Source organism: Vipera ursinii (assembly GCF_947247035.1).
Source record: "Vipera ursinii genome assembly, chromosome: 8".
Classification (NCBI taxonomy): Eukaryota; Metazoa; Chordata; class Lepidosauria; order Squamata; family Viperidae; genus Vipera; species Vipera ursinii.
In genome coordinates, this window is record NC_139519.1 from 24,888,599 (window position 1) to 24,904,010 (window position 15,412).

At 50.4% G+C, this 15,412-nt stretch overlaps 1 protein-coding gene across 1 annotated transcript in view; it reads left to right on the forward strand.

Moving 5' to 3' along the window:
* The window catches only part of NCAM1 (neural cell adhesion molecule 1), a gene marked incomplete at its 5' end in the record, with an annotated part of 125,953 nt that extends 118,723 nt beyond the window's left edge, over positions 1 to 7,230 (forward strand). Inside the window, 3 exons of the mRNA XM_083368150.1 lie at positions 2,790 to 2,997; positions 3,560 to 3,676; positions 6,586 to 7,230. Coding sequence (XP_083224276.1) covers positions 2,790 to 2,997; positions 3,560 to 3,676; positions 6,586 to 6,712 — 452 coding nt within the window. The 3' untranslated portion in view covers positions 6,713 to 7,230. The remainder of the gene's footprint in view (positions 1 to 2,789; positions 2,998 to 3,559; positions 3,677 to 6,585) is intronic.
* Between the last annotated feature and the right edge of the window lie 8,182 nt (positions 7,231 to 15,412).

The window sequence follows — 15,412 nt, forward strand, 5'->3', positions numbered from 1 at the left end:
AAGACACTGACTTGATTCTCCTCGTCCCCAATGAAGTTGCTTGTGAAGAGGTCTTCCCACAATGGAGACCCAGATCTGCATCCACTTTGCTGCCACTACCAGCTGGTTCTGTCCCCTTCTGCTGCATGCCGAAGGCCACTATTCAACCTGCGGGCACCCAGGAAAATCCTTTGACTTCCATGTGCATTTAGCACTGCATCCTTCAGGGCAGGGATCTCCAAACTTAGCAACTTTAAGACTTGTGGACTTCAACTCCACAACCTAGCTGGCTGGGGAATTCTGGGAGTTGAAGTCCACAAGTCTTAAGGTTGCCAAGTTTGGAGACCCCTGCTTTAGGGGAAGGGAAGGTCAACGTGAAGAGGAGGAGGGCTCTCTTGTTTCTCAAGACAGATAAATCTTTCTCTTGGGCCGTTTCCTCAATCTGTTTGAATGGGCCTTAAACATAAACGTCGAGCAGTTTAGCTTCTGCCCATGAATGATGTGTGTGTGTGTGTGTGTTCTTCCTACATCAGTTTTTCAGAGGACTACCACACCCAACCAATTCAAAGGGTGTTAGGTTGGGGAGGCAGGCTGGGCGAGAGCCTCTTTCGCCCTTTCTTCTTTCGTGCCCATTGACCTGTTAGGACCCAAACCATGTCTAGCCATCACACACCCACACACAGACACACACATCCTAGAGTCATGTGATCTCCGTTTGCGACCTTCTGACAAGCAAACTCAATGGAGAAGCCAGATTTACTTAACAATGAACAACCGCAGGGATTTACTTAACAACTGTGGCAAGAAAGGTTGTAAAATGAGGCAAAACTCAACGAACAATTGTCTCGCTTAGCAACACATCGAGGACCCCCTGCATGTCATCCTGGCCTGTGGTTCCCAAGCAGGACTCTTCCAAACTGCATTCATCCAGGTGCTTCAACCTGGCATCTCCTGGGCCACTCTGGACGCTCCCCATAAAGGCTATTACTAGGACAGTTCTGCTTCGTCACAGCAGTTCTGCTTAAGCCTTTCATGATATTCGCACATTTGCATTAAAAGGGGGAGGTGAGGTTATATAAGACACCTGGTTTTTTAAAAAATGCATAGCTGTATCAAAGCCGCTTCCCCAGTGGGCCAGAAATAGCTGTTGCTTTTTTCTTGCTCTGGAGTGGTTGGGGGGGGGGCGTAAATCAAAGAACTTTCTCTCTTTCTGCAGCCATGAAAACAAATAATTTCATTGTCTCATTGCAAATACAGAGTCTTTCCTTGCGATATTTTATCAGTTCCTAAGAGATGGAGTGAAAGTTTGGGCACAGGATAGGAAAGATTCATTTCCCCCAAAGAATGTCAGGTTGGCAGGCACAAAGCTACCCCCAGAAGGGCCCTAACTGCATCTTCAGATTTGAGGTGAAAAATGCACCCAGAAACATTTGCGGTGGACATCTCAAAGGTGCTTTTTCAAAAGACAGCTGGACTTAGTTTTCTCTTGAAGACATTTTGCTTCTCATCCAAGAAGCTTTTTCAGTTCTTCAAAACTGTCCAGTTGCCTTTTGAAAAAGCATCTTTGGGACAACAGCGACCCAGATGACTTGAGAGCCTCCGTAGGCATTTGCAACGGACAGTAGCTCATGTTGAACGTCCATCATGGGAAATTCATGAGATGAGAAGAAGTAAAAACTTGACAGCTTACGAAACTCTTTCCTCGGAGGGAATAAACCAAGAGAAGGACGTTGCTCGTAGCTGAGCAAGCCATCCATGAATTTAGACTGCAAGATAGAAGGAAAATGCCTCTCCTCACCAGAGCAGATGAAGTTGCTTAATTGTAGATCTTGGCATCGAGTGGATCAGGTAGGTACAGCCCTGTTCCAGAGACCTGAATGGACTTGTGATGCAAAGGCCAGGCTTCACCAGGCAGAGAGAAGTATGCCTGGTATTCTGCCTTCTCTGGGAAAGGAGGCAAGGCGTCCCCTGAATCCATTGGTGCTCTGCTAAAATTGATCCCACAACAGAACTCCAGAGACAGCAGCTACCTCACACGTCTGGAGCAAAATGGCTTTTCTGGGAGAGTTGGGGGGGGGCAGGGTGTCTTTCCCAACCTATGGGAAGTTTTGTAAAACCAATTGAAGGTTGCACACACAGGATGGCTGATGCAGCCTGAACAGTGTATGTCAAACCTTTTGATGCTGCAACAGAAAAACAAAAAAGTACGATTGCAGTAGAGTTGCAGTCCATTAAAAGAAATAGAATAACAATCTCAAAGCTATCTATTTTCATGGTGCTTCCACCTACTCTAAGATCTTTGGTCCAGCTCAGCAAGAGTTTGTGCAGAAGTTAGGCAAGCGTTCCTGAAAATGTCCCAAAATAGGGAGACGTGGAACGCTGCTCTTTTCACTGGGCGCCCTCCTGAGAAACTTGCAGGGAGCTCCTCCCCTCCAGGCCTAAGCAGCAGCTGCTTTGCTTGGGAGAGAGGAGTAATGTCCCAAAGCTGCTTTCCAAAAAGCAGCTGGACTTTCTTGGGTTTTCCCTCCAGAAACCTTTTGTTTCTCATCCAAGGAGCTTCTTCAGAACTTCTTCAGTTCTAAAGATGCTTCTTGGATGAGAAACGACATGTTTTCAAAGAAAAGTCCAGTTGCCTTTCGGAAAGCACCTGTGGGACAACCGTGAGCTGGAGGCTTGAGGCTCTCCACAGACGAGAGGAGAAATGGTCTTCCTGGTGGGCAGAGAGGAGATTGAAAGGGCCTGAGCCAAGCAGAAGGTGGCCTTGCCTCCTTGCTCATCATGTCTTCTCCGCTTCCTTTTGGGGTCCAAAGCCAGCAGCACCCCGACGTCAGGACTGGGCACAGCAGCCATTGTGGGCATCCTCATCGTCATCTTCGTCCTCCTGCTGGTGGCTGTGGACGTCACCTGCTACTTCCTGAACAAGTGCGGCCTTTTCATGTGCATCGCCGTCAACCTGTGTGGCAAATCGGGTCCCGGCGCAAAGGGGAAGGACATGGAAGAGGGCAAGGCTGCCTTCTCGTGAGTAACTGGAAGCCCACTCCCCTGCTTAGAGGGAGGAAGCCATCTCTTCTTCCCTGCACTTGATGCATTGCAGAAGGTGGCACCTCCTTGTTTGCTGAGTCACAACTGTGTTGTGCTAAATCTAAATAGGGCAGGTTTGAGCATCGCCCTGCCTCTTTCTACTTTCCACCATGCTCTGTTTAACATTTTGCAAGCTAGCCAAGAGAGGTGGGTCAGAGTGCTGCCTTCGTAATCCACCAGCAGCGTAATGAGTAGGAAAGGGGCAGAATAACAGAGCTGGAAGGGACCTTGGAGGTCTTCTAGTCCAACCCCTTGCTCAAGCAGGAGACCCCATACCGTTCCAGACAAGTGTCTGTCCAATCTCTTCTTAGAAACCTGCAGAGCATCCACACCTTCTGGAGAGAAGCCGTTGTACTGATAAATTGTTCTAACTGTGCGGAAATTCCTCCTTAGTTCTAGGTTGCTTCTCTCTTTGATTAGTTTCCATCTGTTGCAAGTAGGAAACATTTTCGGGGACAAACTGAAAGACTTCAATTCTGAATCCCTCCCTCCCTTGCAGGAAGGACGAATCAAAAGAGCCCATCGTTGAGGTGCGGACGGAAGAGGAACGGACACCCAATCACGATGGAGGCAAACACACAGAACCAAATGAGACCACCCCGCTCACTGAGCCAGAGTAGGTTGGGGGGGAACTTTCCCTGGAGGAGAACACCAGGATGCTCATCATCCTCCCGGCCTCTGTGGGCCTCGTGCCAGGTGCCCACGTTGGGCGCCAGGAGTGAGTGAGGGTGAGAAGGGCACAGAGGCCACTGGAAGCAGGTCCAGCATCTGGAAATCTGGCTATCCTAAGGGAGAAATGGAGGTGGCTTATGGGCCTTGAAAGTGTCGTGCATTTCCTTTTCTGTGTGGGTTTTTGTGGCCTGGAGTCCATTTTATCTATTGCCTCAATTGACCCTTGGGAACCCCGAGCAGGGTGAGAGAGGAGGAACGTCCAGCCCAAACTGAGCATCACCAACAGGGAATATTTTTGTGTTTAATTACAAGCTCAGGATTCTCTCACCCCTCCCCCATCTGTAGAGACCCCTCCTCTAAGTACCCATGGGGTGCCGTGGTCATTGTAGTGTCATAGTACAAGTGAGATAAACGATTGCATCGGTGCAGTGGCGCCATGATACACGTGAAGTCGCCGTGGCCTGCACCCGACACCATTGGCCCCGTCCTGGCTGGATGTCTATCCTTGGGCTCGACCCTCTTGCCTCTATTTCTCTCCTTCCTACCCCTTGTTTGTGCCGAAATAACCGCATGCGAGTCTGGCTGTTGCATTGTCTCCTCCAGCCGCTTGTGACGTTGACGGCTGTCACTGCCTCTCTCTCTCTCTCTCTCTCTCTCTCTTGCTTCCCACCCTCCTCACAGGCACCCTGCCGACACCGTGGCAGCCACAGAGGACATGATGCCATCCGTGACCACAGTCACCACAAACTCTGACACCATCACTGAGACCTTTGCCACTGCCCAAAATAGCCCCACCAGTGAGACAACCACGCTAACCTCCAGCATCACACTGCCAGACACCCCCATGCCCAATGCCACTGCTGGGTCCCCCAGCCAGAGCACGCCTTCCAAAGCTGTCACGGCTTCTTCGCCTCCCCCGGCCTCGGCCCCCAAAGTGGCTCCCCTGGTGGACCTCAGTGACACCCCCACGTCACCTCCGGCCACTGGCAATCTATCCTCCAATGTCCTCAACCACCAGGGGGCGGTGTTGAGTCCCAGCTCCACCGCCAAGGGACCCGAGGCTCCCAAGGGTCCTGTCGTTGCCTCCCCACCCTCAAATCCAGCCAGCCTTCCAGCCTCATCCGAGCCCAAGCAGGAGGCGGCTTCCAGTGCCAGAAGCCCAGAGAAGGAATCCGCGCAGTCCGGCGCAGCAAAGAGTCCGACAGAGGCACCGAAGACCGCGGGGAGCCAGAAAGGCGAGGCGGCCCCGGGGGGCACCAGAAACCCTCCTCAGAATGAGGACTTTAAAATGGACGAGGGGACCTTCAAGACGCCCGATCTTGACCTTGCCAAGGATGTTTTTGCTGCCCTGGGCACAGCGGCCCCTGCTGCCGAAACCCCAGCTGTGGCCCCCGTGCCCACCCTGGAGACCTCGGCATCACCAGCGCCTGCCAAGACAGAGTAGGCCTCCCACTTGCGCCCCTTTGCAATGCACCCCTTCTCTTTCTTGTGCTGTGCTGGGGAGGGGGTTCTGTGGCCCACTGCTTTGCCCCCTTTCTCTGTGTTAACCTGGCTTTTCCTCTAAGCAAGCTAACCTGTGCTGTGGCTCCTTCACCAAGCCATCACAGCTGACGTGTGGCGTCCCTCCAGCCCTCTAGGCGCGCTGGTGAAACCGACTTTCCCCCATCTCGCTCGGAGGCTTTCCGCCCGAAAGGGAAGCCAAAACGCCACCCGAGGGGCTACGGCCCTTCTAGGGAGGGTTGGGTCCCCTGAGACTGCCGGGAGGATCAGGTTGGGCTGGTTGGCCAAATCCTTGAATGGTTAAGAGTTTCGTCTGGGCACAAAGTCCTACCAGGTGGTGAGTAGACATCCCCGTGCCCACCTCTGCCTCCTGGGTTCAGAGAAACACCAGGGGTGCCAAAGGGGGAGGGGGGGTTGGCAGTCTTCTGGCCAGAGCCTCACACCTTTAGAAGGAAGATTGGGGAGGGGGCCACAGCATTTCCTGCCCTGTGAGGGCTTTGGGATTGCTAGCTGGAAAAGAACAGAGGAAAGCGGGCATGCTAAGAAGGGCTGAAAAATGGAAGAGCCATAAGAATCTTGAAGAAAATCTGGAGTTTGGAAAAACAGGATTCTGAACAGATCCCAAAGGACTGGCTGTTCTCTCCAAATATGGTTCTGGTGATGGAGGCTTTGTTGAGAAACATTGTGCAGTGATGAGATAATTATCCCCATCACACGTTTATGCTGTTGGAACACAAATCCACTTCCTAAACCCATGGTCATCCTCCCCACAAATAGGAAACAAAAAGGGAACTTATGTTTTACAAAGATCAGGAAGGCCAGGTGGCATCTTTGGGGCTTTCTAAAATTGGTCCTTCTCCCACCCCGACCCCAAGTTAGGAGAAGCAGGAAAGATGAGGGTCCTGGGGTCAGGAGGTTCCTGAGAAGCAAGTGACCGCAGGCCCTCCGTTGGCATCATGGGCTGATGGCCTGGATTCCAGAGCTTCTCACAAACAACTTCCCAATTTGGCCAACATGGTTTCCCACCAGTTTTCCTGTTGGGACCCTCCTCCCCAAGTCCATTAAGTGCTTGTCTTGTGTGATGTACCTAAAACAGACAAAAAAGCCCCTTCACCAGAGAGAGAGAGAAAGAAAGAAAGAAATCTCTCGCCAAGACAATTCTTAAACAGTTTTTCTAGTGACCTCCAGATCATTCTTTCAGAAAGGGTGGCTATTGGTGACCGAAGTGTCGTCCAGTCCCTTCCCCGGCCTCCCAAGAGGGGTCCCGGCCCCCCGGCCCTCCTGCCCGTTTTCTGGAAAAAAGCATCACCCACCTCCCTCTAACCGGCCGCGTTTCTCTGGTTTTCCACACAGGAAAAACGCCATAGAAGAAAAGCCGTCAGCCCCCACCACAGACGCCAACAAGGCAGCAGCCCCTGCAGAAGGGAAGACGGTCCCCACCGAAGCCCCACAAACAAATGAAACTCAGAGCAAAGCATGATGGGGCACCCGGGCCAGAAGCAGAGCAGATGGAAATTTAAAAGAAAAAAATGACAGAACAGCTTCACCTGAGCATTTAAAACACAAAAAATACACATCTCATTCCTCTAGTGTCTTTGCCTTTTTTAAATGAAAACAGACAAAAAAAATGCATACAATGGGGAAAATGTGTTTCGTTATTTGGGGGGGGGGGTTGTTTTTATTAGGGCTTGTTTTTTTGTTTGTTTTTTGTTTGGGTAGGTTTGTAGAAAGAATCTTACTTTCACGTGCACTTGCTTTTAAGAGGAAAGGAACCCCCCCCCTTTCCCCCCACTTCTACTACTACTATTTCGAGGACAGAGGACCGCGGTCTCGGTAGCACAGCAGAGAGTCCGTGTAAAACATCTGTGCAGAGGTGTCAGTGAAACCAAACTAACTACGGCAAATTTAGGGAGAGTCGGAAACAGAATTAGCAAGGCGTGGTTGAGCAGAATGGTACCGCCGGCCACAAATCTTTTATTTTTATACATTCTAGCTAAGTTGAGAGAAATCTGTAAAGTCTTGTCAGTCGATGAGCATTTCCTCCCTCTTTTGCCTGGTTGATTTTGAATTTCTTCTGTTCCCAAAGGTGTGCTCGTTTGTCCTCCCTAACTGACTCCTCTTCTCACCTCTTGAAGCCTGGGGGCACAGCCGCTGTTCATCTCTGGGGGGGGGACCCTGGGCAATGAGCGCCTCGGTTCGTTTCCCTGGGTCTCCTGGAAGAGGCCGGCGGCTGATTGCGCCCTTCGGCTCCTTAGTTCTAGTTCCTATCTCTGCGTTGTTGAAGAAGAATGCGTCAGGCAGCTTTGGGAAGATCCGGTTTCAAACCGCAGTATTCTCTCCATTTGTTTGTTTGTTCTCTTCTGCTTTTGTGTGAGGGGAGGGGTGTCCTTCTTGTTCATTTGTTTTGCCAACATTTTTTTTCTTCCAGTGTTTACAGTCAACAAAATGTTTTTTTTTAAAAAAAAAGAAAAGTTGTGTTTAAAAGTATGTAAAATAGCTGCCTTTTTAGAGAGAGAGAGAGAGAGAGTGAGAGAGAGAGAGAGAGAGAGAGAGAGAGTGACAGAGAAACTAAAATGCAGGCTATATAGATAATAGGTGGGCCAGCATGCTTGCTTTGCAGAGGGAGACATTTTAAAATATGGATGTTTACAGTAGATGTTTTCCCTTTTGTCTTTCTTTAATTATTTTTATTTTTAATTCTTACTAAAGTAAGAAAGTCAAGTAACCTTCCCCTTCCCCTCGATCCTTCTTTTGATAGAGGTGGGCGAATTAAGGGCCAGCTGCTCTCTTGGTCCAAGCTAGTTCCTTGAGAAACATGCAGGAAACTCTAAGCACCCCCTTGAAGGAAGCAGAGTTTGGGAAGGCAGGAGTGTACTTCGTGTCCCCCCCCCGCAAAGTGCTTAAGGGAGAATATCCCCGTGTGGTGCTAAACCTGCCCCCTAGAACCCACAAAGGTGAACTTGGCCTGGGTGATGCTCCTTCTCAGCCCCGTCCACTCGCAACAGCTTTTCCTGTGACCTTCCAGGGAGCACCTGGGGTGGGTTGCCTCCAGAAGAGCCGTGGGGACGTCCCCGAGACCCCCCTCCCCCACCTGCTCTCCACTGAAAAATAGGGGGATTTGGAACATTGGTAGGTCACCCACGTCCAGGTAGGGGGCAGCGGGGGTGGCACCTCCTGCTGTGGATAAACGGTTCCTTCCTGACTTAATATATTTGATGAATGATATATTGTATTGAATTTCAGGAGCCAGTTAATCGTGACTTGGCTTTGGAAGAATAACCGTACTGTAAATGCAAATGCCACGAAGGCTGTTGGCCAAGTTGAGCCTTGAGGCTAATTTTATGGCCCTGGAAAGCAACATCCCTGGAGGTTCTTGGAGTGCAGTCCAAATGTATGTATATAAATATGCCTAAGGCTGGGATGTAAGAACTGTAAATCTGTCTTAAAGAATGTATAGACCGAGGGCGCGTCTTGGGCTGGACCGGGCTGGCACAGATGCAGCCCGCCCCGAGCTCCAGCCCCCAAGGGTGGCTGATCCGGTGGGCATCCTCCTGATTCCTGGCCGGGGGAGGGTGAGAAGCCATCCAGCAAGGGGTCCAAAGGCTCAGCTTGGCAGCCCCACCATTGCCCATTCCCCTTCAAGACCCGTTCAGGAGAGCCGGTTTGGACTTTCCCAAATCCAGGCAGTTAGAGCTGAGATCTTCCTTAAATAGCCATTAGTGCATCAGACGCAACCTCTGGCAGGGCGAGGGGGCTTTGGGCCATTTGACCCCTTGGGGAAAGAAGCAGCCGGCTTAGGTTGAAGTCCCTGGTCTCTGCTGGTTTGGGTGTTTTGGCTCATACAGAGATCCATCCTCTCTTTGTAGGTAAAATCCAGTTTCAGCCTACAGAGTCTGAGATACGTAGCGAGACTCCCGTTTAAGGAACTTGCTCTGTTGGGAGGGAGCCGTGCAGTCAGTGGGGCCAAGGGCGCTGGCCCTGGGCAATTTCTGAATATTACAAGCAATCCCGTGTAAGAACAGGGCAGTTGTTTTGGCATAAGAAGATGCTGCCTCCAAGGGATGCATCTGGCTCTGTGGAAAGGCTCCCCTGTTTTCATCGCTCCAGAAGCGAATGGGGTCAGCTTTCTGCTGGGCTGCGGTTCCCTTGCCTAATGGAAAAACCTGGCCAAAAAGGGGTTTGCAAAAGAAGTGGGGGTCCTAGATTGGATCTACTGATCTAGAGCACCCTTAGGAAATCGCCAGTGGTTCAAAGTACACTATAGCTGGGGCTAGAATGCTTTGTCTCGTCAGAATGTTAAGCGGACCGAATAAAGCGTTCAACGGTCTCGATCGTTGTTTGCCAGAGTAGCGCTGTTTGAACCACAAGGGCGGCTACTCCTGGGTTATTGTAAGAGTCCGCTAGGTGCAAACCCGGCATTCACAAATTTCTGCCAGGGTCTTGTGCCTAAAACTGTAATTTAGCTTTTCAAAAAATTATTATTCTGCAAATGGGAATGTGGAAAAAGGGATAGAGAAGTGAAAAAGACAGCCCTTTTGTAAAAAAAAAAAATCGTTTTCATTTTTTTTAAATCATTAGATCTGCAAGCTTGTGCACTGTGAGTGCGTGAATATCTTAATGTGAAATGTGTTCTTTGTCATAGTAACAATCTTTTTTTAATCAAGGAAATAAAAAAAACCTTCAACATAGTTCGGATGTGGAAAGTGTAGCAGGGATAGTTTGGGTGATCAAAAAAAACAAACCCCGAAAGAGGAACTCTTGGCTTCAGGAGATGTAAAAAAAAAAAAGAGCCGACGGCTGTTCTTGACCAGAGAGGAGTTTGTCTTTCAATAAATGTGCAACCTGTGAAACTGAATGTGACACGTAACATTCCTTGGGCTGCAGGGATTGGGGGGGGGGCGCTGCGGCCAGCATCTCCGGGCACACCTGGGTCTGATGCTGCATCTCGCGCTGACCAGTGGGGGGGAGGGTTGTTCTATTGTGGTTGCCTTCAGCTCCTGCCAGGTGTGTGTGTGGTGGTGGGGGGAACAGAGGCTGCTTTTTAGTTGGCCCACCCATCTGACACCCACCCCCCTTCGGAGGAGGCCCTGGATGGCCAAGCAGGGAGACCTGGAGCCCTGGAAGGTGATCCTTAGCAGGTTCACCAGGGCAGGAACATACAGGGGGGCCTTGCCAGGGAGGGGGGCTGGGGGGGTCCTGAAAGGTAAGCCTGTCTGGCCAGTCCTTCTCCCCCCTCCCTGTGTCCTTAAGCCCCCAGCTGCTCCCAGGAAGGCCGAGGGGGGGGATGGTGGAAATTTGCTCCTTTTCACCCTCCCCGTCCATTTCGGAGGTGGCCAAACGGGGACACCTCTCACATGGATGGAGGACCCGCCTGACCCTGTGGAGAAAAGTTGTGGGAACCCACGTAGCTTCCCGAGCAGGAGCATGGTCTCCTTCCGGGACTCGGGAGGCTTCTGGAGAAGGCCGGCTGGCAATCCCTTATAAGGGGAGGACTCCATGTCCCTCCTCTTCCTTCCCCACAGGGAAGGGGCCGGGGTCACTGTGGGCTTCATTCAGAAATGGCATTCTCCTTTTCCTCCTTTTGTTTTGAAAGAACGGAGTCTTTGCGCTCATGTTATGTTTTATATTTTATTTTCTAAGGGGATACAAACTTTGAAGAGGGACCAACAGCCCCACTGTTTACAATGTGTACATCTAGATATGTATGCACCATCGGTATCTATCTATCTGTCTATCTATCTGGCATTCATACTTCTTGTAGTACAGTAAACGTGTTTTATCATGCAATATATTAGGGGGGGAAAAACAGTAACACATTATCTGCTTGGTTTCTGCCCCAAAGGGTTCGAGTTTGTTTCTTACTGTGCGTTTTCTCCTGCAACCCCCCCCCTCGTCTCCTCCGACTCTGGGACAGTCTTCAGAGCCCTGGTTCACTTAGGCAGGGGGGGCAGTGGCTCTCACCCTCTGCCCACCCCCACCCCCCTCCAGCATTCCTCTTTCAGGGGCCTTCTCTCTTGTTATAAAAAACAAAACAAAAGACAAAAAACTTTTTACCGAGTGAAACAATGGGCACCACCTTTATTGCCATTCTCACCAATGTAAATACTGATGCTAACGGAGAATTTTGACTTTGCATTCTGTCACAATACTTGTGTTCAAATAAAAATTACCAAAAAAAAGGGTTTTGTGTAAGCCTCTGTTGAATTGGTCTTGCGGGGCAGTTCTGGGAAAGGGATATTGTAAAGGTGGCTTTGTCTTTTGCTAGGCATGTTATGGGTAGCCTAAGACGACTCCCACCGGCACTGACAGGGCAGGTCACTAACAGAGAAACAAAGGCCCACTCTCTTCTAGCGCTGATGAGGTTATATCTAGTTGGGTTATGAAACGTCTGCAGGAAAGCAAGAGATGCTCAGCTGGCACCTCTAGATGTGCCCAGGACTGCCAGCTTCCAAAAGATCAACTCTACTTGACAAAGCCGAGTTTGGTTGTTTTCTTGCAGACATTTCATAGCCCAACTAGGTAACCTCATCAGTGCTGGAAGAGAGTGGGGCTTGCTCCCTGTTGATCTATTAGTGACCTGCCCTGTCAATGCTGGTGGGAGTCGTCTGGGTGCTTCCTTGATTAGGCTTGATTTCCTCTGAGCTTATTTGCCTGAGTTCTGGCCTCTGGCTTCCCTATTCTGGCCATTCTCCGTGAAAACCCAGGGTGCTCCTGCCAATCCCAGCCGTCAAACGGATCAGCCCTCCCTCCGCCGGCTTGCGTTCCAAGAAGTATTTGCGTTCAGTTTGTGTCTTGTGGTATTACAGTCCATTGATGTGCCTGATGTCCAAATTGGTTTGGTTAAGCTGTTTCTGACAACTTCAGTAATGGTGCCCTTTTCAGAAGCATCGTCCTGCAGGGACACAAGAGCTCCTTGGGGGTGACAAAGACCCGCCAGAAAGCCAAAGGCATTTGGACTCTTAGAAAGGACTTCAGGGTCAACATGGAGCTGGACAGCTCCAACTGCACCAGCCTCCAGGGGGCCAGGAGGTCGAGCAAGCCTGCTCCCCCATCCCCCCACAACAGCTTAGGAGCTATTTCTGACCTTCCAGAAATGGAGAAGAAGAACTGACCTGGGTGAGATTGAAAAGAGGTTGCTGAGGGGACCCAAGTCGTCAGATGCTCAGATGTTCATACCATCCGTGGTTGTCTGAACCCAACCCATCCAGAGAGTGATTTCCCTGTGAATTCTATGCACCTCATTTCATACCTTCCAGCCTTCCTGGTCATGCATAGAAAAGGAGATGAGATCGCTTTGCTGGGTGCCCCGTATCCTCCAAGCTGAATGCAATTTTAATGAGTTTTTCAGGATGATTGACAGCTCTAATTAAAAGCACAAAGTTGGTAAAGGAATCGGCTGGCCTGCCAAATGGCAGTTAAGCCTGGAGGATGGCAAAGGGAGCTGTCACTCCATGTGGGAAGCTCCAGGGTTTTGAGACCTGCCATTCTTCTTTACTACGACTCGGGCCAATAGCCACTGCCTCCTCGCAGATGGGTCGGGATCAACCTGGACGGTTGTCTGGAAGCTGTGTGTCTCCAGGGCAAGGAGCAAGATGGAGAGAAGTGAAGGAGGAAGCTGGTGGGCCCCCGAGGAGGACAGTTGCTGCGTTGTCCAAGGTCTGAGTCCTTCAGTGGAAGAGGAGGAACATCCAAACGGGCTGGTGTGCAGGATCTCCTGGCACAGTTGGGGTGTGCTTTGAGTGTGGGCCCTGTGGGGCTGTTGTGGCATTGGCTGTCGGACCGTGCGGGGCTTCTGGAGCCGAGGCCTGCTGACTGCAGACACCCCTTTGCCTTACACCAAAGGTAAGGCTCTGGTGCCATCTTGGGGGTTCCCAAAGATGCCGCCTTGTGCAGCAAAGTGCTTTGCGTCATGTTTTTAGCTCAGCTATTCTGGAGCCTCAGCGTTTCGAGTGCAGAATCTGCTTAGAGGTTTTGGCCACAACTCAGCCGAAAATTTCCGTTGCTAAGTGAGGCTTTTGTCAAGTGAGTTTTGCCCCATTGTGTGACCTTTCTTGCCACAGTTGTTAAGTGAATCACCGCAGTTGTTAATCACACGATTGTTAAGTGACTTGGGCTTCCCCAGGTGACGTTGCTTGTCAGAAGGTCACAAAAAGGGGTTCATGTAACCCCGGGACACTGCGACCATCGTAACTCTGAGTCAGTTGCCAAGTGTCCGAATTTTGATCAAGTGACCATGGGGGAATGCTGCGACGGTCGTAAGTGTGAAAGTCGGTCATAACTCATTTTTTCCAATGCTGTTGTAACTTTGAACGGTACTAAGCAAACTGTTATAAGTCAAGGACTACCTGTATTTTGCTTTATTCCCCTCCTGCTCTTCCTGGTGCTCCCTTGTCCCACAAGTGCCCGACTCAAAGCCAGTTTTCCTGTGCTGCGACAGCAACTTTGTGATGAAGCCCCTTCCCCAACCTCCGGGGACGTCGCTGCAGCTGGGGAACCCCAAGAGGAATCCCGGCTGGAGCAAAGATTTGCCGGCGTCAACCCCCCTCCGCCCTGTGCGTTCCCACAGAGAGGGCCTCCTCAGGGTGCCTCCAGTCAGAGAATGCCGGCTGGTGGCCCCCAGGGGGAGGGCCTTCTCTGTGGGCGCCCCGGCCTTATGGAATCAACTGCCGGTGGAGCTCCGGATGGCACCGGATCTCCGCTCCTTCCGGCGCGGGTTAAAGACCCACCTGTTTGAACAAGCTGGCCTGGCCTGATGGGGAGTTAATTTGGGTTTTTAAATATTTGTATATTTTACTGTTTTATCTTGGGCATTAATTTAATTCTATTTTAACTTTTGTAGTTTTGTACTTTTATCATTTGCCCTGTTCACCGCCCTGAGTCCCTAGGGAGAAGGGCGGTATAAAAATTTAATAAAACTGAAAACTGAAAACTGATTAACCAACACGATCAAAGCAGAAGCTTCTGGGCTGCCAGACGCCTCCTGACCTCTTGGCTACTGGTCCCCTGGCCTTCTCCGTGCTCAAGTGTTAGCTGGCTGGAGCTGATCCCGATCAGTTGAGGCCGCTCTCCCAAACGTAAAAGAGATCACGCCAAGTTGGAGAAGAGAAATAGGGATGGGTGTGAAAGCGATTTGCCAATGGAAAGGAGCATGATGTCTCTCTCCATTCATCTTTGCACATGTCAGCCCAGGGCTCCCCAACCTCGGCAACTTTAAGACCTGTGAAATTGGGGAATTCTGGGAGTTGAAGTCCACAAGTCTTAAAGTTTCCAAGCTTGGGGAGCCCTGTGTTAGCCCATTGTTTTTTTCAGTCTTGGCTACTTTATGACATATGGACTCCAACTCCTAGAATTCGGGGAGGTGCTGTCCACAGTCATAAAATTAAAAAAAAAAAACCCCACTGTATTAGCCACACACACCATCTAGTGGACAATTTTATAATCTGGTACCTCTTTGTTTTCTGCTCCACAGTTACGTTTCTGCCCGTGGCTGTTCTTGACCTTAATTTTTCTATCAGATTTGGAGCATTTGGCTGCCCATTCCTTGCTAGGTTAACTAACCTTTGCTGATGGCTTATGAGTCCAAAGTTGGGGGGAGGGCAGGGAAGGAGAAAGTCGTCCTCAGCGGCTCTCCAGAAAACAGCGGCTAGAATGAAGAACTTGGGATGGAGGGAGATGGCCATGGTTAAATGAGCCACTACCGCCATCTAGTGGCAGGTGAGGGGATCCCGCATCCATCTCCATTGTTATTTTTTTATTTGGCGCGCCGGATAGAGCCCATGGAGAACAGTAATAAAATTACATGGAAGGACAACATAATACTGCGGTACGTCTGTGATGGAAAGATGTAGTCACTTTTGTAAGGTTGGGGGAAGTAAAATGTCATCGCTTACATTTTCAAGTACATTGATTCATAAGAGCTGCTGTTCTGTATATTAATATTAATATTCTGCATATTAATATCTAGGGGGAGGGCAAGATGGCTCAGTGGTAAAGAAGCTGAGCCTCTCAGCTGAAAAGTTGGCACCCGAGTTCAAGACCTGAGCTCGGTGCTCTGTGAGTTCCCATTCCTGCCCCCACTCCTGCCCACCTAGCAGTTCGAAAACATGCAAATGCGAGTAGATCAATAGGTACCACTTTGGTAACAGCGTTCCGTGTGCCTTTGTGCCACAGAAATGTCTTC